Source organism: Carassius gibelio, chromosome B18 (assembly GCF_023724105.1).
Source record: "Carassius gibelio isolate Cgi1373 ecotype wild population from Czech Republic chromosome B18, carGib1.2-hapl.c, whole genome shotgun sequence".
Lineage (NCBI taxonomy): Eukaryota > Metazoa > Chordata > Actinopteri > Cypriniformes > Cyprinidae > Carassius > Carassius gibelio.
The window spans coordinates 9,945,998-9,972,180 of NC_068413.1; the positions used below are offsets into that span (position 1 = coordinate 9,945,998).

Sequence of the window (26,183 nt, forward strand, 5' to 3'; positions counted from 1 at the left end):
ACACTGGATTCCTTTCCAAAAGTCCAGAGATGGCAATCTGTCACATATCCGATGTTAACAAGCAGAGGAAACAGCGGAGGGCAAAAGGTCAGTGAGGGGGCTTAATCTAATAATCAACTCACAACAATTGCCCGTTTATGTGAGAACAGCCTGGCCGTCTATGGAGTCGCAAAACAGCCAATCAACTTCTCCTAATCACGGTGATGTAAAAAATCTAACTAAAAGGAGGGTAAATGTTTGCCACATTATGTGGCCCATGACTGACTTACATATACAAAGCAAAACCTTCACAATGCTGCGGGCTTTTCCAACAAAGCAGACTCTGTGTTCTGCAAAAAACACTTGCAGTCCACATGGTCACAGCTCTGGGACTCACATTCGGGGCTGGGCTTTTGACGTTTTACGGGAATTTTTGTATAAACGCTCACATTCGGCATGTAGCCGTAATGACTGCCACTCTCGCTCAGCTCTGCTATTTAGGGGAAGCATCTGCAATAAGGTAAAGCACTCTGTGTGAGAGTTCAGAAAGGAGAAAAAAAGACAAACAGATTCATCTAGACCACACATGCTTTTTAAGGAAATCTGGCATCCTTGTTGCTCATGAAGAAGGCATGCTGAAGTGCTATAGGCATGCTGAATTGGGAACGTTACGCAAAGCGCCCTTTCTCTATGGTTTCAAAACAAATCAAAATAGAAATGTGGTCAACCTGGGACGTTATCGGCAGGAGGCAGAGAGCAAGCAAGAAGAGACTCCTGGTCAGATATACTGTAATAATAACAGCACAAAGAGTGTTTACTTTAGAAAAGGGGACAAAACAAGCAAATCCGTCAAAAGTTCCTGTGAAACCTCAAGCAAAGGAATGGGAAAGGAATGTCCGACCAAACTTGTTTACAAGTATGTACATGTTTGGCTTGGTTTGCATGCAAATCACATCATATGAGAAAAAGTTCATTCAGTAGGAAGACAATAAATATATAAAGTGGTATTTATTACTTCACCATGCTAGAGAATTCTGTCAATATAACCAGCCATTCTCAATTCATTATAATTCCCAAATCTTCAAAAGTTTGGGATCAAGATGATTTTCTTTTTAAAGAATTTAAAGGGTTAGTTCACCCAAAAATGAAAATTGTGTCATTAATTACTCAGCCTCATGTTGTTACAATCACATAAGACCTTCGTTTATCTTCAGGACACAAATTAAAATATTTTTGATGAAATCCAAGAGCTTTCTGACCTTGTGTAGACAGCAACGCAACTGACATCTTCAAGGCCCAGAAAGGTCGTAAGAACATTGTTAAAATAGTCCATTTGACACTGTAATTTTCTGAGGCTATGAAAATACATTTCGCGCACAAAGAAAACGTTCACATTAATTTTAAAATATATTGAAATCATTTTTTACGTTTTTGATTAAATAAATACAGACTTGGTTTGCATAAGATATACTTCAACAAAAATAATCATAACAATCCCAAACATTTGAATGATATTTGCATGAAAATAAAAATAAATGTATAATGGGACTTTATTTTATCATTCAGGTTCCACTGAAATTGGGTGAAAACTGGTCTTTATATGGTTGAAAAAAGTAAGAGGGCTGGATGACATCAGCTGTAAAGGAAGTTGTTTTAGAGCAAATGTATTATTTCTGATACCAGATTACGAAGACTAACAATTTTGTTCACTAATGCACACAATAGAATCATTCACAATGAGACTAACAGTAATCATGGTAGATTTTTGAGTGGAAAAGTAAAAAAGGTACATTAAAAGTCATGGGGAAAAAATAAGAAAGAACAAGTGATAGGCTTTGTGAGCTTGTTATTATCATCTAAGAGAGGATTTGAGTGCGCACATACGAACAAACACTCATTCAACACACAAACATATACACACCAAACTACATCTAAGTAAATGATGATAGAGAAGGAGGGTTTCAAAGGCCTGCAGTGTGTTTATCTGCCTGCATAGTCGACCCTCAAACATAAGTACCAACGTAGATGAAAGGCAGCCTAATGCACCTCCAGCACCCACGAGCCGCTAATGGCTGACAGAAAACAGACAGGAGGAGATTGGATGGGTAGTTGTACACAGGATGCTTTAACTGTATTATCTTGGTCTCTTTACATGGCTTATCTAGCCCGATTTCAAAATAGACTAGCCAGTTTGTACGCAGTCACCTCTTCTCTCACATATACGAGTGGCCAGAAGGTTCTCAAGATAGCTTCATGAACTTTATTGGACTCAAGATGGCATGATCAATATTTACTGAGGCCCATACCAATACAATCCTGTGTGTTACTAAAATGGATGTGGGACTGATATCAGAACGACATGATAAAGTCAAGGCAACGTTGTTTTATGTGTAATCTGCTCTATAGAGCTCCTGAAGGACCAAATCAGCAGCACAGCTATGGGTCAAACATCCTTGAGGACCTGCTCAATTAATTGCAGCATTTTTGACTGATTCTTTTGCTTTAAGGCAACGGTTTCTGTACTTTGTAACTGCTCTGGTAAATGCAGGCACAGTTTTTTCTATCCTTGCCAGCTATGATAGTTTCTGATCTTCAGATAAAGTGCTCTAAGGGGATGCTTTTGCATTCAAAAACAGCTAGATGCATTAAAGCGGAACGAAACTAAATGCAGGTGTCAATCAAAGTGATAAACCTGACAGCACCTAAAGCAATGAATAAAAACCAGAGGAAAACATATTCATCTAAACAAATAGAGTAGATTTACTTAAAAACTTAACTTAACATAAATGTCACTTCAAAACTTACGGGGAAAAATTTATTTTAGATTTGATAGATTTTTTACCGAAAAATCACTGCAATAAACTTTAGTTTGGGTGCGTAGATCAACCAGTAACATCACTTAAAGATAAAGGATCCGCACTAACTGTTTCTTCTTAATGACATTTATTTTTATTTTGCAACAGACCAATTGACAATCAAATTTTATGGCAGCAAGCCTTCTTCAGTAAATCATACAATAACATTTCCCACAAGAACTAAAAAAGAGAAATCCCAGAATCTTACACATTGCAATAACTGTGAGACAAACTAGGAAAAACAGAAGCAGACTAAAAGAAACGGAAATGTTTATTAACGTAAATAAATATAAAAACTATATTCATTTGGAAAAACTGAAGCTCAAATAAAATACATGACCACAAAAAAAAAAAAAAAAATTCAATTGGCCTTAAAATCATTTTAGTTTTTGTCAGATATATTCTAAGTAAAACATGTTATAAACCACCTTTATTAAACATGAAAATGTCATTAAAAAACAAAGATTGGCACCTGAGAAATTTGATGCAGCTTTTTAACGAATAACTATTACTACTAACTTTGAGGCCACAAAAAAATAAAAAAATACAAATAAAACCTAGAATAGACTAAAATTGAAACTAAAAACTTTTTAAAAATAAAATTAAATACAAATCTAACAAATAAATCTCAAATAAATAAAAAAAGTAGTAAGAAAAAAACTTCGTAACATCAATAAAATGCTTTTTTTGGGGTGAAAAAGGGTTTGTTGATTTAATCTAGACGTGTGTTTGTTTGTTTTTTCCCAAAACTGGCAGACATGACATCCTTTCATTCTAAGACACATGAAATACTGCATGTCACAGATCAGCTCTCAAACGAAACAAATCTCAGCCAATTTCAGACTGAAAAGTGGCTGATTCCTGTGCACTCAATCCTTCCGTCCCTTCACCATTCATCACTCCACAAATCACAGATGAGCATATTAATAAAAGAAAACCACGAAAGCCGCAGACGAGGGGAAATTCTCCCACAAAGCCCTCTTTCTTTCATTTGACCAAGCAGTGGATATATCCTTGCTGTTTTGCACTCGAGAAATGTCTAAATTTATCTGACACAGTAAATGTCCGGGCAGACAGCTCAGAAAGAGTGTGTGTGTGTGTGTGTGCGCTGACACAGGAGCACAGCTGTGATTCTCCTGACCTTTATGTCGCGTGGTGGGGTTGTCCTGCGTTCGCCACTCTCTCCCGTGGGAAACACAGATATCTCGGCCTAGACAGAGCACTGGCTGGCCATCAACACCACACACACACACACACACACACACTCTAAGTAAAGTTCAGGGTATTTAAGGACACATGAGAATGGATTATCACCCATTAATAAAGCATCTAACATCTGGCACACCTTCAGTCTCTTGAAAAAAGCTATGACGCTGAAGGTGACAGTCAGAGAAATATGTCAGTCCTGTCGTCGGCTAATAAGCCAGCTTCCTAAAATATGCGAAACCTGGAAGTAACCAGGTGAATGCACATCCATCAGACTAATGATGGATGGCACCACTCACCCTTGGCAAGCTAAAGCATCGTCACGTGCCAACTGGTGATTCCTACGAGAAGCAGAGGCCGGCCAAGGAAGTCCCCATCTGGCAGAAGGGAACCATGCCATGCCACCTGTGCCCATTCAACAAGACACTGACAATGACAGACAGCCTGAGGATGATATAAGAGTAAGAGAAAGAGAGAAAAACACACACACACACACACAGAGAAAGAGAGAGAGAGTCCAATGTAATGATATTAAAGCTTATGTTTAAGCTACAGTACCACATTCAATCATACATCATACTTACAGTTATTAATTTAAACAAACCCCTTTTAACATATACTACTGTTCAAAAGAATGGGTTTGGTATTATTTCTTAATATTCCTGAAAGAAGTCTCTGTAACACTTTATTTTAAGGTGTCTTTATTACATGTTACATGTACTTACTATTCTAACAACACTTAATTATGCATATTTACATGCAAGCAACCATAAGCCAAACCCTAATCCTAACCCTAACCATAAAGTAAGTACATGTAGTTAATTAATATTACTCAGTTCTTAAATGATTAATTGCACTGTAACAAGGACACCTTAAAATAAAGCATAACCAAAGTCTCTTATGCTCACCAATTCTGATCAAAAATACAGTAAAAACAATAATAATGTGAAATAATATTTTAAAATAACTGTTTCCTCTTTTAATATATAATATTTTACGATTTTTGTATTATTATTAATATTGATGGCAACTACCAACGACACCACAGCAAAAACACAGCCAAAAATTATCCACAGGCAGTCGCTCGCTCCCATTTCTTTCGAAAATATAAAAAAAAGAGTTATTTCTAGTCAGTTGATGTAAAATTACACACTTACATCTTTAACAATTTCAAAAGAAATACAAATAAATCATGGGGAAGCAATCATAGTGATTCAGGGAAGGGCTAGAGAGGGATTGAGCTTATCAGAGATATTCCAATGAGCTGAGTAACTCCATATGATTTCCTTTGTAATTTTATGACTGCCTTTCATCTTCACAGCACTACATGCCTGCGGAGACACTGAACTCCCTCACACTTCCCGCACATTCTCCCACAATAATGAGCTCAAGTGTATTATTTATGTTCAGGCACACCACATGCACATACTATGAATCAAGCATGTGGCTTCTCTCAAGGAGGGGAAAAAAAGCCATAGATGAACACAAAAACTGACACATGGCTTGACTTTAGCTTGACACACAGTTACTAAAACAAGCACGCTCAAGCGTGTGAACTTTGAACTTTCAGGATGTGCGCCTCAGAGTTATTCGAACCAATAAAAATCATTTTAAAGAAGCTCTTAGCCACTTCATTCAGAAAGAATATTTAAATTACAATTTTGTGAGATGAATCATCCAATTAATTAAAAAGATCAGCCTCAACCAAAATATTTAGGCTGTTTTCAGATCAGACATGGCTACTGCAGCATTACTATGAAATATTATTTCAATTGAAAATAATTATCTGTTTTAATAAATTTTCAAATGTAATTTTTTCTTGTGATAGCAGAATCACAATGGTAGCAGAAATCATTGTAACATGCCAATTTGCTGTTCAAGAATCATTATTCTTGACAATAAAAAGTACAAAAGAACAACTTTTGTAACAATGTAAGTCTTTACCATCACTTTAAATTAATTTAATGCATCCTTGCTGAAAAAAATACATATATATTTATTTTAAAAAGGATGATTCTTGCTGACAATTCTAGCATATGCTAAATATACAGTGAATAGCTCTATATACGTAAAATCATATATGTAATACCATACATTTTAGCACTTGATCCCAAGTGTTTGTTTTATGTACAGTACACTTCTGACAGAAACGTCAGTATATCTAGTCAGCTAGATGTAAAAAAACAATAATAGTCTTAGGCTAGTCATCGGCATGTAAAATGTGAAGGGTGTGCTGGAGGCAGTCAGGGACACTGGAACTAATGCGAAAAACAGGTGGCACCACACTTAAGAAAGGATACGTGAGTAACTTCACCCCTGGTCATGAACTCCTTCCTGTCAGCTGCTTTGCCCTCTCGATCCATTCGAGTCTCGAGAACCAGCTCCGAGTCCTTCAAATCAGGAATCAAATCTCTATAACTCCTCTCTCTGACAACATGAGGTCACACCACATCCATTAAAGATGCAATCCATCACTGAAGCAACTGACAGGACACTTGCAGCACAGAAAAAGCAGGTGCCGTCACACAGAAACAGTGCTTTTGGGTGGCCGTGTCTCACATTGGCCAAATCTTGTTTGATTAATTAAAAGATAAGTTCAAACTAAAATAGTGTTAAATTTTTTTTCATAATAATAATAAATTAATAAATTGCAATGTCCTGTATAGGAATCGGTGATAGAAACAAAAACATATACCACAATATGAGAAATTTAATTTTACAATAACGACACATATACACATTTTATATATATATATATATATATATATATATATATATATATATATATATATATATATATATATTTTTTTTTTTTTATAACAGAAATTTCATAATTCTTGTCACCAGTGTCAATATCACAAAAAACTAATACCAGTCTAAATGAAAAAAAAAATGTACTCATTGAAGACAAGTATGATTAAATAAGAATAATAAACTAATTACAAGAAATAGGACAAAAAAACTACAGTTGAACAAATAAATAAGAAATGCATTGTATAAAGTTCTTCACTGTGTAAATTAAAAATAGATTTATTCATATTAAAGTTACAAAAGTTATTTAGTCAGGAACAGTGAGGGATTTTCTCTCTTTTGTTGTTTCATTAACAATAACGTCAGACAGAAGGAATATAAGACTGCTGTCACTTTAAGAGCTGCCCCGATCTAATTTACATGTGTTTTTGTTTCTTAGCTGTTTGCTTTCCCTTAATACCGGAATCACTGTGTTTACAAGAATACTTGCAAAGACAGGTATTTTGACACATACAAGTGTTTGTATTTAACCGTTCAAGGCTTACAAAGCAACAAAAGTAACTCCATTCAATACTAACCGTCTTCATGTACACGTGTCTTTCTGAGAGCACATGTACATAGCGAAAAGAGTTCACTTTCACTGCTAATTTCATTTCAACGGCTTAAAATCACTTTTTAAATGCAACATCACGTGAGCATGTAACTGCGATAAAGATGATAGTCCAAAATCTCTTAACGCTTGACAAATTTCTAGCAGTTAATCATGTCTACCGGTATATCGTGCTAATTGAAATCCAATACCTATTTCTTTCTAAATTTGCTTTATTACAGAATATAGGGAGATTTATTTATTTATTTATTCTATAATATCTCACTATTTTCCCCTCACACAGTGACAAATGAGGCAAAGCATCATATCTGGAGATCACTGGCATCAACATTTTTTTTTTAAAAAGTAAAAAAAAAAAAAAAATTACTAATGACCTGTGCAACTTCTCCATTCAACCACCACAAAATAGTGTGTGTATTCAGACGGATGGTGCCACACTACGCCAGCTCTGCCAACTAGCAGAGAGGACTCCCACAGTGGTGAAGATAGCATTCGTCATTCCTGCCACGTAACCTGGTCTGAGAAGAATCTGACATGTTGTGGACATGCCAGGCCCCCTGAGCGCTCCAAAAGGAAAGCGTAGTATTCGTGCTGATTTTTATGAATGAGTGTCGAGAGCGGCGGATGAATCACGACTTCTGTTCAGAGCTAGCCAGAAGGCAGCAGCCAGATCCACGCACATACACACGAAATGTATGCCTACATTCACTGCCTTCCTCATACAAAGCAACCAGACGAGACACACAAACATGCAGGAAAACGTGTAGGGTGAACATACGGCTTTATGAAGTGGGTGGGTATGTGTCTCTGTAGATTTAGCAGTCGACAAAAGAGTCTCTGAACACAACCTCAACTTCCTAAAAAGAAATCCCACGGTTCTCTTCTCTGCATTAAATAAAAATCACAAACCCTGGAGCTATTCAAGCATGTTTGCTGCATGTTTAATAGCCTATAAATTCAGAAGCATGAGAATGTGTATATGGCAATAAATATGAATGTATGGATTCTTGTTTAAATACTCCACAGCTGCTTCAATCACATGGCAGCTGCCATAGAAACAAATGCCTTTGTCGTTTCATTGACACAACGGTATCCATATGGTAACTGAAAATGTCCCTTAGAGTAGCACAATTTCTCAAATAAATAACTGAGACTGTGATCTGCATTATTGTACCTTAATAAATAATTTTATTTGATGCAATGCAAGTTACTTTGGATAAAATATAAGCAAGCAGAAATATAAATATCATTACATAATTCCATTTAGGTCTAGACCTGATAAGAAGCATTTAAAGGGATCATATGACGTTGCTAAAAAGAAAAAACAGACAGCATGTTTGCGACAAGAAGGACAGTACATCAATTAATTTTGTTTACTTGGTTACATATTAATAAGCAAACAAGTTTGCCTTTTCAGCAGATGGAAATGAAGAAGACCTGTTTTCTAGATTTCTTCACAAAGAGCTCTAGAAAAACATTGGACATGTAAAACCTCCCACGCGGCTGGGCAAGGCCAGTGATTACACACACAACCTACAGAGATGAGACACTGGACACAACATCCTCCTGACAAAAACGAACAGCACTCCTCGACACCCCCGTGTCTTGTGTCTTCTTGTGCTTCCCCTTTATCATCCTAAAACACACCGACTCAGACTACTGAAGTCTATTACATCCTGATCTTCACATAGCATCATGTATCTGTTTCTGTCATTACAGCTGGAGTACAAGAGAGTAGAGCAAATCATTTAAAGAGGATTTCAACATTTCCAAAAATCCAGGGACATCTGCAATACTGTGAAAGTCTTTGCTTCAGAATACATTCAGGTACATCATCCTCATACTAAAGATTTCTATATTGACAGACACAGCAGGGTCCAAAATTACCTTTATGTTACAAAAACAGGGGAGTTACCAATGAGTGAATTAAAATATAAACATTCAAGATAAACTTATGATCATACATCTTCCAGTAAAGTGAAAGTTGTGACACTTGTGACTGATATGATCTGTATGATGTTTTCTGTATGCCTTTGATTTGAATGAATCGCATTATATCAGTGAAGGTCAGACAGATACACAGAGATAAGAGACTAAAAAACTGACAAAGAAAACTGTGTCTATTTAGCAGACCGATGATAGATAAACAAATACTGGATGTTTGAAAGACACAGACAACAGATACAGACAGACAAGCAAATATATATATAATCAGAGACATATATATGCAGACATATAAGAGCTGAGTTGATCTAGACCATCTGGAATGACCAGGACTGAACAATACAAAAACAGTATCACTCATGACTAGACACTGAGCTCTGCTCTGCAGAGAGGGTCAGTTAAGTCGTAATTAGACAGCACTATCTGAGCTTATCTTTGCTTTACACAGGAAAGCTACAATCTGTATGTGCCACAGCTGAGGAATGCAGACAATCCCAGGTATGTGAGCCACAGAAGATTCAAAAAGGTTTCATCAGAAAACCAGCTAGCCTTCAGAACAACAACAGGAGCTTGCGTTGTTATTTGGGGTTGTATTGCAGCCCTGTAGCCCAGGGGGCTCAGCCCCGTTATCCAACAATCCTCTCCCCCTCCCCTCTACCGTCTGGGGTATGCAAGCGTGTTTTTCGGGGAGGGAAGACATGCTTGTCTGGATCAGAGTGACCTGAGGGGCCCATTCAGACAGACCACAAAGTAGGTGCAGTCACAAAACCCACATGCACACAAATACACACACACACACACACACACACACAAACAGCACAAACATGCGATGTCAGCAAGGCAACAAAGCGAACAAACAACTGCATGGGTCACTAGAGTAACAGGCAGGTGGGCAGTGAGGCCAGGAGTGTAAACAGTAAGAAGAGCTATCTAACGGCTAAAGCTGTTAACAGCCCGTGATAAGAACCCCGGAAGAGAGAGAGAGAGAGAGAGAGAAAAAAAAATGGCAGTAAAACTGTTGACAGTAGACATGTTATGGTATTTGGTAACACGATATATCACGATAATTAATATCGCTATAATGGTCACTTCAAAATACAGAGATTAAGTAGTTGAGAGAGGCCATGAAGTATAAAAACAACAACAGACAAAATAAGTGGGAAGGGAGGAGAGGTTGGCGGGCAGGAGGGCGGAGATTTAGGAGGGCTGACGGTTCACTCCCCCTCACGGAGGAGTCTTGTTTTTGTGCTTGTACACTTGACATTTCTGTGACATTTCTCCTCAACTTTGCCTCACATGTACCCGGGAACATCCATGGGATGCCTCCCCCCTACAGCTCCCCCCTTCTATTCCCACCATCAACTGACCTGGCATTACAAAACTTTTCTGAAGACAAAGAACAGACAAACACTCACACACACAAACAGACTCACACTACAAACATAGCACGAAAAATACCTACAGTCACCACCAGGGGCTCTGTTTAGACTTTATAACAACAGTGTCAGTTTGGTGTCAGCATCATAGTAGTAAAAGTCAATAAACATAAAAAAAGGAGATAACAGAGCAATCAGAATAAATCATTGACATACTAAAATATTTAGTTGATGTAAAAAAGATACTTGTTTGACTTCATCTGACCAATCAGCAGAAAGAAGATGTTTATTAATTTTTCTACCCCTGAATGAAAAATGAAGCTGAATTCTTGTTTTTTGGAAAACATTAAATGACAAAATTAAAAAGGAGCCATTTTTCTACTTTCAATATTAAATACAAAAAAAAAACTGAATAAATGATACATGGATTCAACAGCTATGGTTACATACACAATAATAAACAATAATGGTCATAAAAACCATAAGGATTTCCAATTAAAAGTTCTTTCAGCCAAGTGAATTGCTTTATGTATTCAAAGGCCAAATTGAATTGTTCACGAAATAAACTCAACAGCTTTTCACATCCACTTAGAATAAGTTTATTCCTGAATGAAATCAAAAACCATTTACTTATCACTAGAGCTATATTATTATCCAAATCATAAGAAGGTTAACAAACATACATATCCAGTCACAGTGAAGACAAACACTGCGAATGGAAATTGCATTACATATGGAAAGTCCATAGACTCCAGATACACAAATACACAGAGGTGACGGTAACAAGCGCATGCAAGAACAGGCAAGGAATGCTTTAATAGTCTTACATTTCAGAAAAAAGCAAACAATAGGGCTGCTGTGGACACCCTCATCTCATAACAAACACACAAGAGCTGATCGCTGATTGGTCGCTGACAGCAACTCTTGGTGCAGTAATTAGAGAGAGAGGACTGAACCAAATTGACTACAAAACCACTGCGTGCCATTGAAGAAACATCTGTGCACAAGAAAAACAAGGCAATTATGCCAAAGGGTGGAGAAGACTGTCCTCCACAGAGAGCCGGACGGGCTTCAACAAGCGACACGGAGAGGCTACGCCACCATCAAACCAACACTGAAGAAGTGTTCAGAAGTCCAAATCATTTTAGTGAATCACTTAGTTTGAATGGTTAAAAAAAATGGTTCGATTTCACAGGGTCAGTCAAAATGTTCTGTGATTTGTGAATTGGTTTGACTGAATCATTAGAAAGTACCGGTTCAAAGCAGGTCAGGCATCACTTGCCTTCATCGCCCACAATTCATTCTTATTCTCCCCCATTGTAGAATTAGTTTCTACAAGAATGGCCTCAACTTTTTTTGAAAACCTTCAAGCTCCAAGTCAACAGGAATCAGTCTTCACAACCCACAGTTATTCTGTAATGTGAACCATTTCAGTGTAAAAGCATTTGCATTGGGGGGGGGGGGGGGGCATGGAAGGGGGCAAGGCAGGACTTTGGCAGGATTTGATTGTGAAAATTGTTTTCTATATGCAAGGTGGTGGAAAGATGAGTTGGCAAAAATGAGGGCTTGTTTAAGGGATGTTCATTTTAACCGGATAACCATTAATCGACCGTTAAGAATTTTGACAGATTAATACAATCGGTTAAACTGTTTAAAAAGACATTTATCTATTTCAGTAATTTATCAAAATATTTAAAAGGGTTTTCTGCATTGTTAAAATAGGCTACGCTGTGTTCCAATCGATATGATCCCTACACCATTTTCACTGCTCCTTACTCCCTGAGCAGGGGTTTACTTCACTTCAGAACATGGACTGGAACTGGGAACTACTGATGTAGCCTATTGTTGTAGGGTTGTCTCTGTTAATCTGGTCTGTGAGCACAAATGCATTCGGGGGCGTGGCTTTGGACAGCGATTTCAGGTAGGGGGAGACGTTCGCTTTCAGTGCTATCAGGCTAATGTTAGCATTTTTCAAGATCTATTGCACCTTTAAGTGGACAGTTCCTGAGGAGTTACCATGTAAGTACACTGGTATTACAGTTGTGCACCAACTCCAATTCCTCCCACTTTACATATCCCTAACATATCCCAGGTATTTACATTACCTACCCACTCCACCCCCTGGATCCCATTTCCACCCCTAAACCTACCCATCTCCACCCCTTGGATCAAATGGTTCCAATTACTCTTATACATATTATTGTTACAAAATGTAGTTATATAATCCTGTTACACAAGCACTTGAGGTTGTTACGTGTGTAGTTACAGAAATATTATAGCTGTAGATCCTATGTATCAATATATACACATTTAGTTACTATGTAAGTACACAAGTATTAGGGAAACTTAATATACCCCTAAGTTCCCTCGTCTATCCTTGCCATTACCTTGTTATTCTCATAAGGTTCAATCTTTTTCACCATTCAACATTTGTTCCTCATGAACAAAGCAAGCGGGCGACAGTAGGAAAATGCTGGGGTTTCGAAACATTGACGGGAAGTGTACACAATCAGACAGGTGGCAGCCCACTGCTTGTTCCAGTGAGTTCTTTGGAGAACACAGATCAATCAGTCGGATCATTAATACATCCTTTCTGCTGTGACTACCAGTCGTCCTCTTTGTCAGGCTGTTTGAGCCTTGGATACAAGTGAGTAACTCCTCCCCACCTCTGCAAAGGCAAAAACACGGCATTCAGACACAAGATTACCATACTGAACAGGTGTGCAGAGGAGCAAGTGCTGACACGATGTGGGCGGGACTGTCGAGAAGAGCCTGTATCAGCAGCGCAAAGGGGAGTCAATGGAAAAAAAGGACACTCACGATGAGTCGCCCACTGCTGTGGATTAAATATCCCAGTAGGGTAGCAGCATGTCACCTCTGTTCTTTCTCCTGATTGTCAGATTCAAAGAACTCCACCAGCAACAAACAAACAGTCCAGATATAACAGAGCACAATTCTGAGGAGGGTTGATTTCCTCTGTTTGTTTTCAGGCGGAGGGAAAGGGGAGGGAGAGCAGCTCTGCCACAGCTTCTCTGAGCCTGGGACTTGCACGGTCTGCAGGTTTCTTGAAGGCTGGGGTGGGACTGTGGGAGAGCGCTGTAGTGTTCTCATCCATTATGTTTTTCCCACCATTCTTGTGTGCTTGGGAGAGGAAGAGGGAGCAAGCATTCATAACAGTAGTCCAATTTCCCAGGCATTCCCGGTCAGATGTAGGGGACACACTGGCATTCATATCTTCTGACCTTATGACTACAGAGATAAGAAATCATAGAAGATATTTTGTCCCCAGCCAGGTGGTTTTCTCACAATCTACTGACCCTATCCACAAAAAAGTGCCATTTAGGGCATCAAAGTACTATTGTAATATCTAGCCAAACTGAAATCCTCAAATTAACTCCAAATTAGCAAAGATGTCTTTAAAATGTATAAACAAATGTATAAACTAGTGGTCAACCAACATGGGTTTTAATTGCTAATGCCAATAGCAAATAAAATGTACACAAATTGTACACAACAGAAAAAAAAAAAAAACATCTCTCAAAAAGAAGGTGTGTAGGAACCACATCATTCATAAATACATACATACATATATACACAAACACACACACACACACACATATATATACTGACCAAGAAGGATTTCGCAACGGTCAATATAAACAAACTTGAAGGGACAAAAAAGAAAATGGATTTTACCCCAAATTTACTGAAACGTCACCAAACATTGAAAACAAAAATTATTTACCATTTACTGATTAAAATTTCTCAATATTGCCAAATAATCACCCTGGCTAATATATAGGCCTACCACTGCTGCACAATAAGTCATAGAAGAGCCTCAAACCTATGGCCAAATTATATCAATCCATCACTAGTATAAATACAAAAGTACAAAATTGCATATATCAGCCAAATTCAACAGCAGTCAAACAGAAAATGAGTGCAGTTACATATAATTTAGGGTTCAAAAAGAATATTTTATAGATGGGTTTAGCTCCTTCCTTTCAGAACATCACCTTAAGTCACAGAATTCCTTGTTTTGTCTTCAGGACCCTCCATCTTCAGCTACTTTGAATGCCTCTGATCCACTGGTGGACAGTCTAGTCATAACTCTCTCAACACAACATAGATTACACTGACCAAATATTTACCTGGCAAGACCCTGCCATAGAGACAGACCTCAAGTTCCCAAGCAAAGCAAACAGTATCCCTCCATCGGTTTAGCTAAACTTAGCTTTATCTTATGCAAAGCTTCATTCAGTTTCACCATACACGCCGCTATTCATTCAAGTCCCATGTGAAGGAATGAACGCTATGTTAAATGCCAGCAGATGTGGATCCATCAGAAATAAAAGCTGTAATGAATTAAACATTAGCGAGATCGAGTATGGTTGGCAGGTTCTTACCTTTCTGGCAGTCGTTTGAAGTCCAGCAGCGGTAGCTGTAGTTGTCATTGAAGCTGGTCCTAATGCACTGCGGGCTATCCTCCATGATACCTGGACAAACATCACCGCATTCTTTGGACTGCTTGTTCCCAGCAATGTAGTTGTTAAACTCTGCATCCATAATGAGTGACCAGTCCACCGAGGCCAAGTAGCACAGCTCCGGGTTCTTTTCAATTCTGATCGCGCCTCTGGTGATGTTCCTCAGGTTGTAGAGGCCGATATCTTTCAGGCTGGTCATTTCGAAGATGACCAGGGCGTAGTTGTAGAACAGGTTGCGTCCTCGGATGACACTGAGGTTGGGGAAGAGCATGCTGAGGCTATCAAGGCCGGAGACTCGGAACAGGAGAAGGTAGTCGGTGACCATGGTCAACTTGGGGAAGGACAGGGTGCGAAAGTGCTCCTGGTTGAGGTTATTGTTCTTGTCTCCAATGAGGAGGATCTGAAGGTAGCCTTCCACCACCGTGCAGTTCTCCAGCTTCTTGAACTCACTGATGTCATTGCGGATATCAATGTGAGGACCACAGACTGGAAAGGAAGAGAGAGAAAAGTACAGTTAGACTAATATGATCAAGACATAACTTTTTAAGGGTTAGCAGCCAATAGCCAAATAGCTATTTAAGCTGCTTTTTGTTGTTGATGATGTTGTAGTGAACTATAATTCGATTTAGCTACATTCTGTCAAATTGTTCACATGCATGTTTGATTAATTCATATTTTTAAGTTTTATTTGTCATTTACACAATCAAAAGTAACAACTACAAGGAAAAACTACAGATATATTGGAATATAAAATTAAATTAAAGAATATTTCAATTAAAAATTAATTGAAGCTTGGTTCAGTTCTTATCAGGATTTTGAGATGTGGACACTGCATTTAAAAATTAATGCAAGCTTGCAATTGCTTGAGGAGGGACGGGGTTGAGGCAATCCAAATCAAAGGAAAAGTCAAGCATGCGTCACCACCAAGTTTGATGTTTCTTGCTGAATTTGGTTCAAATATTGTTTAAAAATTAAACATACATGGATGCATCATTCAAAATAAGATTAAAAACATGCTTTTGGAAAACAGATTGGCTTGTCCTATATACCAACCAATATGATCAACATGTGCATGAGTAATATTATGAAAATCGATAAAGGCTTATATTAAACAAACTTCAAAAATTATAATGCAGGTAAACAGTAGCATGAATCTAACACATGGGACGATATCATACGTCAAGAAGGTTTACATTCTCACTAAGTGAGTAGAGTATTTCACACCACAATCAAAAAACCTAAGGGCTGCGTCCTGGATGGGGAAAGAGATCAGCAGAAGAATAGTCTTGACATATGAGCTCCTTTGGCTAAACCTTTTATGTTCTTAGAGAGGCTTAGGTCACCTTCTCTGATAGAGACAATATCGTAGGGCCTCTGTGAGACAAATGGAAAAGCTTCTCCCTGCCATGTGAAAAAAAAAACACAACCACGGCTGCCCGAGCACATGGTCCCACACAGAAACAACCTTATCAATCTCTTTTTACAACGACGCTCTAAACAGCCCTCTGAGAGGTCCAGAAGACAGTGAACTTTTGAGAAATGGGGGAAGGTCAAAATTACAACAATCTCAGATTGCCTACTGTGCATTATTCTGACAGGAGTGGAAACCGCTTTTCCTGACAAGTATTTCCTGCGAAAATGACACGCTTCATGAATCTAAATCCCATTTGAGGTTACCGGTGTGCCAAAAATAGCGAACTCGTTGTTTAAAAATATCTTTATTTGCTCCTCACAGTGTATTCTACTCATCCAAAATTAGAAAGGAAATCATTGCTCCACGAGAAAATAGTATTTGCTTTCCCGTATCATCGCAAATGCCCCAGGGCTGCACTCGGGAGTCATGTCTCCTTTGTTTCATTGCAGGATTTTTTTCTCCTCCACAATCCCGGGAGAGGGAGGAGAGCCGAAGTGACTCACACACAAAGACTAATTTGTTTGTTGGTAAAGAGAGACTTTAGTCCTCAGTTCCGGTCGGATCCATTAATAACTTCAGACGGCCTGGCAAGACACAAAGAGGAGGGAGACACAGAGTGGGAAATAGACAGTGATACGGTGTCAGTTAAACAAAAGTAGACCAAACTGAAGTGAAAAAAACACTTGACAAGAGGATATGCATTCATTCACATCGAAAACACACATACACACACCAAATAAATAAATAAATAAATAAAGAATATGTGCAACGTGCTTAAATGAGTCTCACATCTCCTAAAACTGGCACAAAAGAAGCGTGAAGCCGACTGACACAAACGTGCCCACCAGTTGACCTCCACACTGAATCCTCCAGGATGACCCGAGGCCAAAGAGCTCAACCAGTTCCTATTCCCCTCACAAAGATCCAGCTCTTCCGTAAACACAGGCAGTCAGAGAAGCATCTGAATCCTTCTCCACATTGTCAGGCTGCCGTTGCTTTCAGCAGGTCAGATTAAACGATCCAGTGCAACCGGCTGGACAGTTTCCTTCTAAATGCACGACTACACATTTTCAAAGATCACCCTGCAGAAATATTGATTTCTTGCTCACTTTTGGAACAATTCGGCTTGCATAAACTTTTAAATCTCTCTCGCTTGCGGTTTTATTTATAAAGTTTGTACTTCTGCTTTGCAGAGGAAATAACACAAACAGAAATTATTAGACTTTTTGTGTTATTGTTCGAGAACACAAGAGACTTCATTTAAAAACATGCTGATAATAATTATTATTTACAAAAATAAAAATAGTAGTAATTATTATTATTAAATACTGTTTTTATTTAAAAAGAAATGCACAAATAGGTCTATTGGTTGTCACACTTCAGCGTTATTAATTGATACTTAGATAGTATCAGTCAGTCTCTATACCCTCTAGTGGAAAATTGTTCCTTCCCACTCAAACAAACCATAACAAATTGAATTGAGAATGTGTGTAGTCAAAAACACAAGTGAACCCCACTCATTGGCCGCAAGATATACGAGTGAGGACATATGTGGCTTATTCTCTTCAAATCATAACCTCTAGGGTACAGATTGAATGACAATTACAGTCATTATGAACCACCTGCATCACACTGGCTAAAACTAATATTGTGTCAGTCATCTGAAATGAAATCTCAGAAGCGCTACAGTGGGAATTATGTAAATGCATGTTTGAAAGTAACAGTCACAAAAGCTTATTCCACTTTTTAAGAGAAAGAAACATAATACAAAGGTAAAACTCTCACATCCTTCCCCCAACACCTCAACATTGAGAAGCAGTTTTAAGGTCCTCAAATTATTTTCCCAAGGAGAATCATCAGGAATCAGTTTATATTATCTGGCCCCAAGAAGTTATGTGCTCAGTTCTCGTTCATGTCACCTGAACTTCTTGTCTTACCAAGATGCAAAATTCAACTGCAAACAAAAAAGCCTACAGTGGTTGGGAGAGTCCTTCATTCACTGTAGTTTTCACACCATGGTACAAACAGACTGGCCTGAAATCCAACTCCTGCCGTTTACATGTGATAACCTTTTGCAGGCCATCCACAGGAATCCCTGTACCTCTGGGAGAGACAAGGGAAAAACAAGACTTCCATACTGTCCTTTCCAAGATCCAGTCTGTAGCCTATTGGCCTTACCAAACCTTTGTCCAAATGAAAAAATACACAGCTATTTATTTGAAACCAAAAGCCCCACACTACAGTACGTCTTAACTGCAGCTGCTAAAGTGACCAAAAGAAAATGACGACCCTTGTGGGACCGATTTATATCTTCAAGAGATTATCAGAGGTTACTGAAACCACCCAGAGTAATCGTTCTCGGAAAACAACACAATTTTAGCAGTTTTCCCGCACTTCAATCTGGTGGAGCGTTGTTTTGATGCTCAGTTACTCACAAGATAAGAAGCCAAATCCACTTGAAAGCGACCATCACTATGCAGAGCATTTGATGTGAGAAGGCACTTTTATATATGACCAATGTTAAAAAGTTTTGGGTCCGTAATATTTTTGAAAGAAGGCTACCTCTGACCAAAGCTGCATTTATTATTAAAAACAGTAAAAACAGTAACATTGTAAAAATGTTAAAATATGTATTTTCTATTTTCATATATTTCAAAATGTAGTTTATTTCTGTGATAGCAAAGATACATTTTCATCAGCCAATACTGCAGTCTTCACTGTCACAAGATCCTTCTGAAATCATTCTAATATGCTGATTTTGTGGTCAAGAAACATTTCTTATTATCAATGTTGAAAAGCATTTTGCTGCTTAATAATTTAGTGCAAACCTTATTATATATGTATATATATATATATATATATATATATATATATATATATATTTTTTTTTTTTTTTTTTTTTTTTTTTTTTACAAATGATATATTGATGAATAGAAAGTTCAAAAGAACCGTTTTGTTTTTCTTTTTTTGATACCAAAATATTTTTTATAATAATTTAAATTTCTTTAAACATATTTGAACTGTATTTAACCCGTTTTTTTTTTTTTCATATTGGTTGATAAGGGATATTTAATTGTGATACTCACTCCCACCATTTTTACATTTAAATTATTCTTTGCCAAGTAGAAGTTTAACTTTATAAAAACTAATAATTTAACTGTTAAACTTTGTTAAATGTAATCTTAAGCAAATCTCCATTTTCCATACTGGACTTTTTTTTTTTAATTAGCTTTAGTTAAAAAGTTATATTAATTTATTCAGAAAAAAACATTTTCAATTTTGGGAACATTTATCAACCATTACATGAAAATAATTATTGGTATCAGTTTATCAGTATCAGCCTGATTTGTGTCTGTTGCATCGTTTACTTTCACTTATCTTTCGTAAACTTCTGCCTCAGCAACATACCATGTAGTTCCATCTTTCAGGCAGAATTTTGCTAGCTGAGCATGTGAAGGGGGGCCAGAGGTGTTGTATTACTAGTTGGGCTCTGACATATGAGCTTGTGCTTTTGAAGTGAGGGCCATTGAAGGGAAGTGTAGCACCAGACCAGTGGTCAGATGACTTCCAGCATGTGGAGGATTAAACAGCAGTTGAGGTGGCAGGTGTGAGTGCTGTGGAGCACAAACTAGGATCTTGGTCATGCTCTCTATGCCCACTTACTGCGGAGATGACTCAATATCCCCATCACACCATGGGAAGGTGACGCTACTCGAAGGGACTTCTAAACAAAAGTTAGTTATTGAATGCGTGCAACAGTCACTTCCAGAAAGTAATTTTGTCTTCGACACTGGATAGCATTTTGACTTTGATACTGGGTGGCATGTCCTTGCGAATCCTTTTATGGCTCGTTTCCACTGAGCCGGTATTCAGAGTTCAGTGTTTTGAAACGACAAGTGGGAAAGTCTTTTTTTTTTGAAGTGGATGAACACTTTTGTGCTGAATACAAAAGAAAATATTTTGAAGAATGTTGGTAACCAAACAGTTAGCAACATAGTATGGAAAATAAAAAAATTATACGGAAGTCAGTCAACTTTTTGGCAACCAACACTCTTTAAAATATATTCTTTTCTGTTCAACAGCTGAAAGAAATTCATACAGGTTTGCACCAACTTCAACAATGACAAATTTTTCATTTTCATGGGAACTAACCCTTTACATAACAAAATATTCACACTGTGGGAAGCTGTCAGTGTGTAAGCAGCTCGCTGAACCTTTAAGATTGTTCGACTCTAGCATTGAACATGCAGGCACGAACTAGCACAGTGACACCGATTCGGGGCTGCGGGAATGACTCAGAGCTCTGCGCGGCACCGGATAAACAGGCACAAACGCTCCCACACTAATGATGAAGCACAACTCAGCAGAACCAGAACAGAACATGGGATGGGGAGACACAAAGAAATGTGAAGAGAGCAAGAGAAGCGTTGGTCACTACAGCGCGCATCTGAGTCATAGGAAGAGACTCAGTTAGCCAGAGGGGCGCTTACACACACCAGGGAAAGCATTTGATGAGTAGGATGCTCTGTGGAAAAAGGCAGATAAGTCTGAAGTTCATTCCTGAAACTTATTCGGAGCATCTGACGCAGCAAAAACTCTAGCATGTAGGCAACACCAGAATACCGAATACCACAGACTAGGAAAAGATGGGCTATCAAATAAACAGCGAAAGATGTCACCCACTATATGCTCCTATTACAATATCTCACCTCGGTGACTGCCATTTCTCTCCTGCTTTTCATAGGCAATGGATACAGTCATAACGGCAGATCAACCCTGGCGTTTAGTAAGACGTGGAGGTCTGTGAAGATACGAGGCTTAATGTAGGAGTGGGTGATAAAGAATAATGTATTTTTAATCTCAACTTTTAGCCACATCTCTGGAGTATGAGGTGCAAGGTTTCAGGAAAAGCTGGCCCTCGCTGGGACTTTTAAAGTCTGTGCGTGTGTCAGCGTTTAACAGCAGCAAACGTTGTGACTCGCACTCCGCCGCCAGGCTGTCCGGAGGCCGTCCGTGTGAACGGCTAAAGCCCAATAAAACCGTTCACAAACTCGCTACTCTTCAAATCAACAAAACCAAGTCTGTTTCCCTCGACATGTATTTTTACATGTTCTATTTTCAAACCTCATGTTTCTCCTCTCGCTCACTCGCCCTCTCTTTCTCAGTGAACCATGGAGGCTTGTTTGCCGTATACTTGGAAGAAGTGGCATGGAAAGTTTACTGTGGTAAAACTTGAAAGGAGGCTAAATTACATTTTATTAGCCTTACCAGATTTTTTAACTGAACAGGATGAAAAAAAGACCAAAGACGACTTCTCCATGGAGCATGGCCATTAATTTAGGATGGAATATTTTATTACCCTTTTACACAGTATATGAATAATTCTGCAATAAGCCTGAAGTGAGATATATAATTATATATATATATGCACACACAGTATATTATTTGTATTGGACAAAATTTCACTATCAGTGCATCCCTACTGAAAACATCTAATTGCCAAAACCAACTATCTTCTTCATAACCCTTAATTATTTAGCTGGTGTCAACTAACATCCTACAATTTTTTTCTATTCCTATATATTCTATTTCTATTCTATCATACCCAGCCTAAACATAACTGTTCATTGCTAATCAACCCTTTAAAGTCAGAAAGTAAACCAAATCAGTGAAATCAAAACTTGTGAAATTGACCCAAACCCAAGAGAAGAGAGATATGAAACCAGTTTTGCGCCAATTGAGGTCAGTGTGTCAGTGGAGTGTCTTTTCAACACTTTATGAGACAGAGATGCACAGGACAATGCAATGATGGAGTCCACGAGTGAGAGCTTACCCCCCACATAACCCTCTCTCTATATAGGGCCAGTGCTGCTGGTCTCTGCAGGGTGTGAGAAACAGACCCCCCTGACATTCAAAGTGCCCTGGATGTGGGACTGGCCACTTCGGTCAATGGCCCTGAATTGCATCCTAACTCCTTTTGAATGTAAATGTGAGTTTAACCCAAAGAATGGCCCACCTTCATTATGCCACAATGCAGCCCCCACACAATCAAAATTAGGCATTTGATGACACTAAAGCTGCAAAAACATTACAAATACATCCACCTACAACCACAAGATGTTTTAAAACTACGGAAGGCATGAAAATTGACAGCAGGAATAGCGTTATCAGACGCCTTTCTTGAAACTATTGAACATATCACTATCCAATTAATTACTAAATAAAAGAGACTGAAACAAAGAATTTAGGCAACCTTCCTTCAAAAAAAAAAAAACACCTCACTAAGTCTAAATCCAATTGTAATCCAATAAATATTTTAGATATCCACAGTTACAAACCATTTCAATTTTGTTTGTAGTTCAAAAATACAGATATTATCAGGTAATCAAACCTTGCCAAACCAAACCCTGTGGGCTGGGGATTTCATTTTGGCATAAATATTTTAGTCCAAAATGAGCTGATAAGGCATACGACAGGGATTTATTTCGTTTTCAGGTTTGCCGTCTTGACTGTAAGGTTTTCTATCGGATCATCTCTTACAGTGTGCTGCGACCGTGACAGAGGCTCAATTCAGTTAGCCAGAATGCTCTGACACTGCAGTCTCTCGGCCAACGAAACATTCACTCATTTTGAAAAAGACAGATCGACCGTGAAGTAGGAATTTACTTACTTTTTATCCCTATTCTCTAATGTTTATAACATTAAAGTAGCGCTATTCTGTGGAACACAAAAGGAGATGTTAGTGGCTGACAGCCTCAGTCTTCAATGACTTTCAGAGCATCTTTTTCATGCACTGAAAGTAAACAGTGACTGGGACTGTAATTCAGCTTTACACCTTTTTTGTGAGCCACAGAAGATGGAAACCATTCAGGGTCAGTAAATTATGACACAATAACCATTTTTGGGGGGGAACTGTCCCTTTAAGCCTCATCAAATCTCTAGTATAATCCCAAACACAAAATCTACTTTGAGGTAAGAAAGTACAAATGTATGGTTTATAATTCGTTAATGGAAACTTAATTACAAATCTGGTATCATCTGAATCCGCAGGTTCTCTCGTTTAATTTGATATAAAATATTCACATCTACATGTTTTATATAGAACTACAGACAATAAAGCAAAATGTGTTACAAAACTCCCCTTTATGACCCTCCTGAGGACAAGCACATGGTCAGCGAATCTGAATATGACCGAGTAACGTTTACATTTACTGCCTGTGTGGATTAAATATGACCTGAAATATACATATTATAGAGGCAAATGCTTTTTATATGGCAATTATCACGTAGCTTCAAAATACCAACGTTATCCATCTTATGAATAATTCATAAAGCACGCTAGACTTACAACACATCCGATGTCACGACAATTAACTGATGGGCCTAGAGACGTCAGAACGAAAAAAATCTAAAATGTATTGTTAGTCTGAGGGAAAATCTAAATTTTTATGAAAGAAGGAGGTCATAATTCACTAATAAACTTGGCCGTGTGTTACTAGGCCCTTTTGAATAGCTATACCTGAATATCTAAAGCAACGCATGCAGGTAACTTAACTCGTGCTTGACATGAGTCCATAAACAAACGCGAGGAGACTGAAACGATGATCAATAAAGGTATCAATAAGACAAGACTACAACGATATATGGAGTCATTTTCTCATTAGAATAATTAAACAAAATCCTGATTTACCTTCTCCATGCGCAGACCACAGGCAGATGGTGGAGAGAAACAGCAGAGGACCCCAAAATAAGGTCCAAACATCCCTCGCCGTTGTAGATCTCATTCCTAAAATTCAGGTTTCCAAAAAAATCGAAAGCTGAAACCGCAGCAAAGCGCGACGCTGGTTCCTGTAAGCAAGCAAAAAGTCCAGAAGAATCTGCTTTGGGTGAGCAGATAGTTCCTTTACGTTACCCGTTAAGATAACGGGAGGCGAGCAGGGAGTAGATAAAAGATATCTGGTAATAATTGTAGAATTTTCCTTTAATGGAAACATTAATATAAATTAAAACACTGTGTTATTCTTGCCAGCAATTAAATGATGCAATCGTATGGGAGCCACGATTTTCACTCGACCGAAAATCTGCATCTTCAGCCTCCATTTCTTGTAAACCCGAGAGGGGCGCGCAGTACGGCCAGCGGAACGAGCGCGTTCTCCTCCAACAAAAACACCTTGTGCGAATGAGGCTACGCCAGTGTGATGAACTACGATATACTGATGATGTACGGAGGAATTCTGAGGTCACGTTCAAAGAGCCTGACGACTCGGATAGCGTATTAACCTTTGAATGAAAGCTTCCCGACAGGTCGCGATCCAAAATATCCTCCAGCACAAAAATGGTTCACCAATTGCTCACTGCTCCTTTACAGTCTTCACGCGCTCTCACGGTCTGTATGTTTTGCGGTAAGAAATAAAAAACATTTGCCGAGGTGCAAGAGTAAGCAGCTCCCGAGCGTGTTTTTTTTTTTTTTTTTTTGGTTGTCCGCACCTTGAAAAAAAATCACGACTTGTTTGACATAAATAGCTTGTGAGCCTAGTGTGTGATTCTCAAGTGTCCACGGACTCCTCCACGACTCTTCTGACGGTCTCCGCTCAATAGAATCACCGCCGTAAACAAGACTCGGCTTCTCTCACAGAGAAACACGCCAGGCATCAGAGAATACCAAAACATGGACTGGAACACTGGACCAACTGGCGCCAGCACACCATTTCATCTCAAACGTCAAGGTGACAGGAACTTGTTTAGTTGTTGTTTTGGTGTATTCTTAATTAATGATGGCTACAGCCACGAACTCAATCTATATCTATATAGTAGAAAATAGGATTATAGTTGAATAATAACTTCATTTTCTTCTAACTTGTTTCAGAATTGTTTTAAACATTTTACAGCTGCTTTGAAACAATCTATATTGTGTGAAATGTTATATAAATATGTGACTTGAATTAGCTTATGTTCATATTTATCATATTTTTATATGTGGTATAAAATTATGTTTCTCCATAAAATAGCCTACTAAAGTGACAAAATATCTGACTGTTCAAAAAAAAAAAAAATATATAATATATATATATATATATATATATATATATATATATATATATATATATTATGTATTGTGAAATTTAAAATACATGCAAGTAAGTGAAACTAAAATAAGTAAGATAGAAGAAACTGAACATGAAATAAGAAAAGGGTACATAATATTGGGTGGGTTAGCTACACAGGACGTGTTAACCGTACCATGTTAATAATTTCCTAGAAAACGGATTGAATATTTTTAATCCAAGTGCACTGGCCCTTTAAGACGCAATCCGAGTTTCATAAACGCCAAAAATTGAACCCAGTGTGAGTAAAGTTAATTTAATGTGTTTGTTGTTTAGAAAAGATTATATAATTATAGCGATTCTTAGTACGTTACTCACTCGTATTCCAACGCTGGATGTCGTCGTGTGGCACGTGGAACTGGTAAATGGAATGAACTGATGGATCTATTAAAACGAATGCATTGATTTTTTAAAACCTTCATATTTATCCCATTTTTATCGACAACGACGATTTGTAATC

General features: G+C 38.0%; 1 protein-coding gene across 3 annotated transcripts in view; it reads right to left on the bottom strand.

Moving 5' to 3' along the window:
* The window catches only part of igf1ra (insulin-like growth factor 1a receptor), an 89,017-nt gene extending 63,749 nt beyond the window's left edge, over positions 1 to 25,268 (bottom strand). For all 3 annotated transcript variants that reach the window (XM_052582507.1, XM_052582506.1, XM_052582505.1), the window contains exons 1-2: positions 24,310 to 25,268; positions 15,128 to 15,691 (exon numbers count right to left, since the gene is read on the bottom strand). In XM_052582507.1, coding sequence (XP_052438467.1) covers positions 15,128 to 15,691; positions 24,310 to 24,403 — 658 coding nt within the window. In that variant the 5' untranslated portion in view covers positions 24,404 to 25,268. The remainder of the gene's footprint in view (positions 1 to 15,127; positions 15,692 to 24,309) is intronic.
* Positions 25,269 to 26,183: the final 915 nt, after the last annotated feature.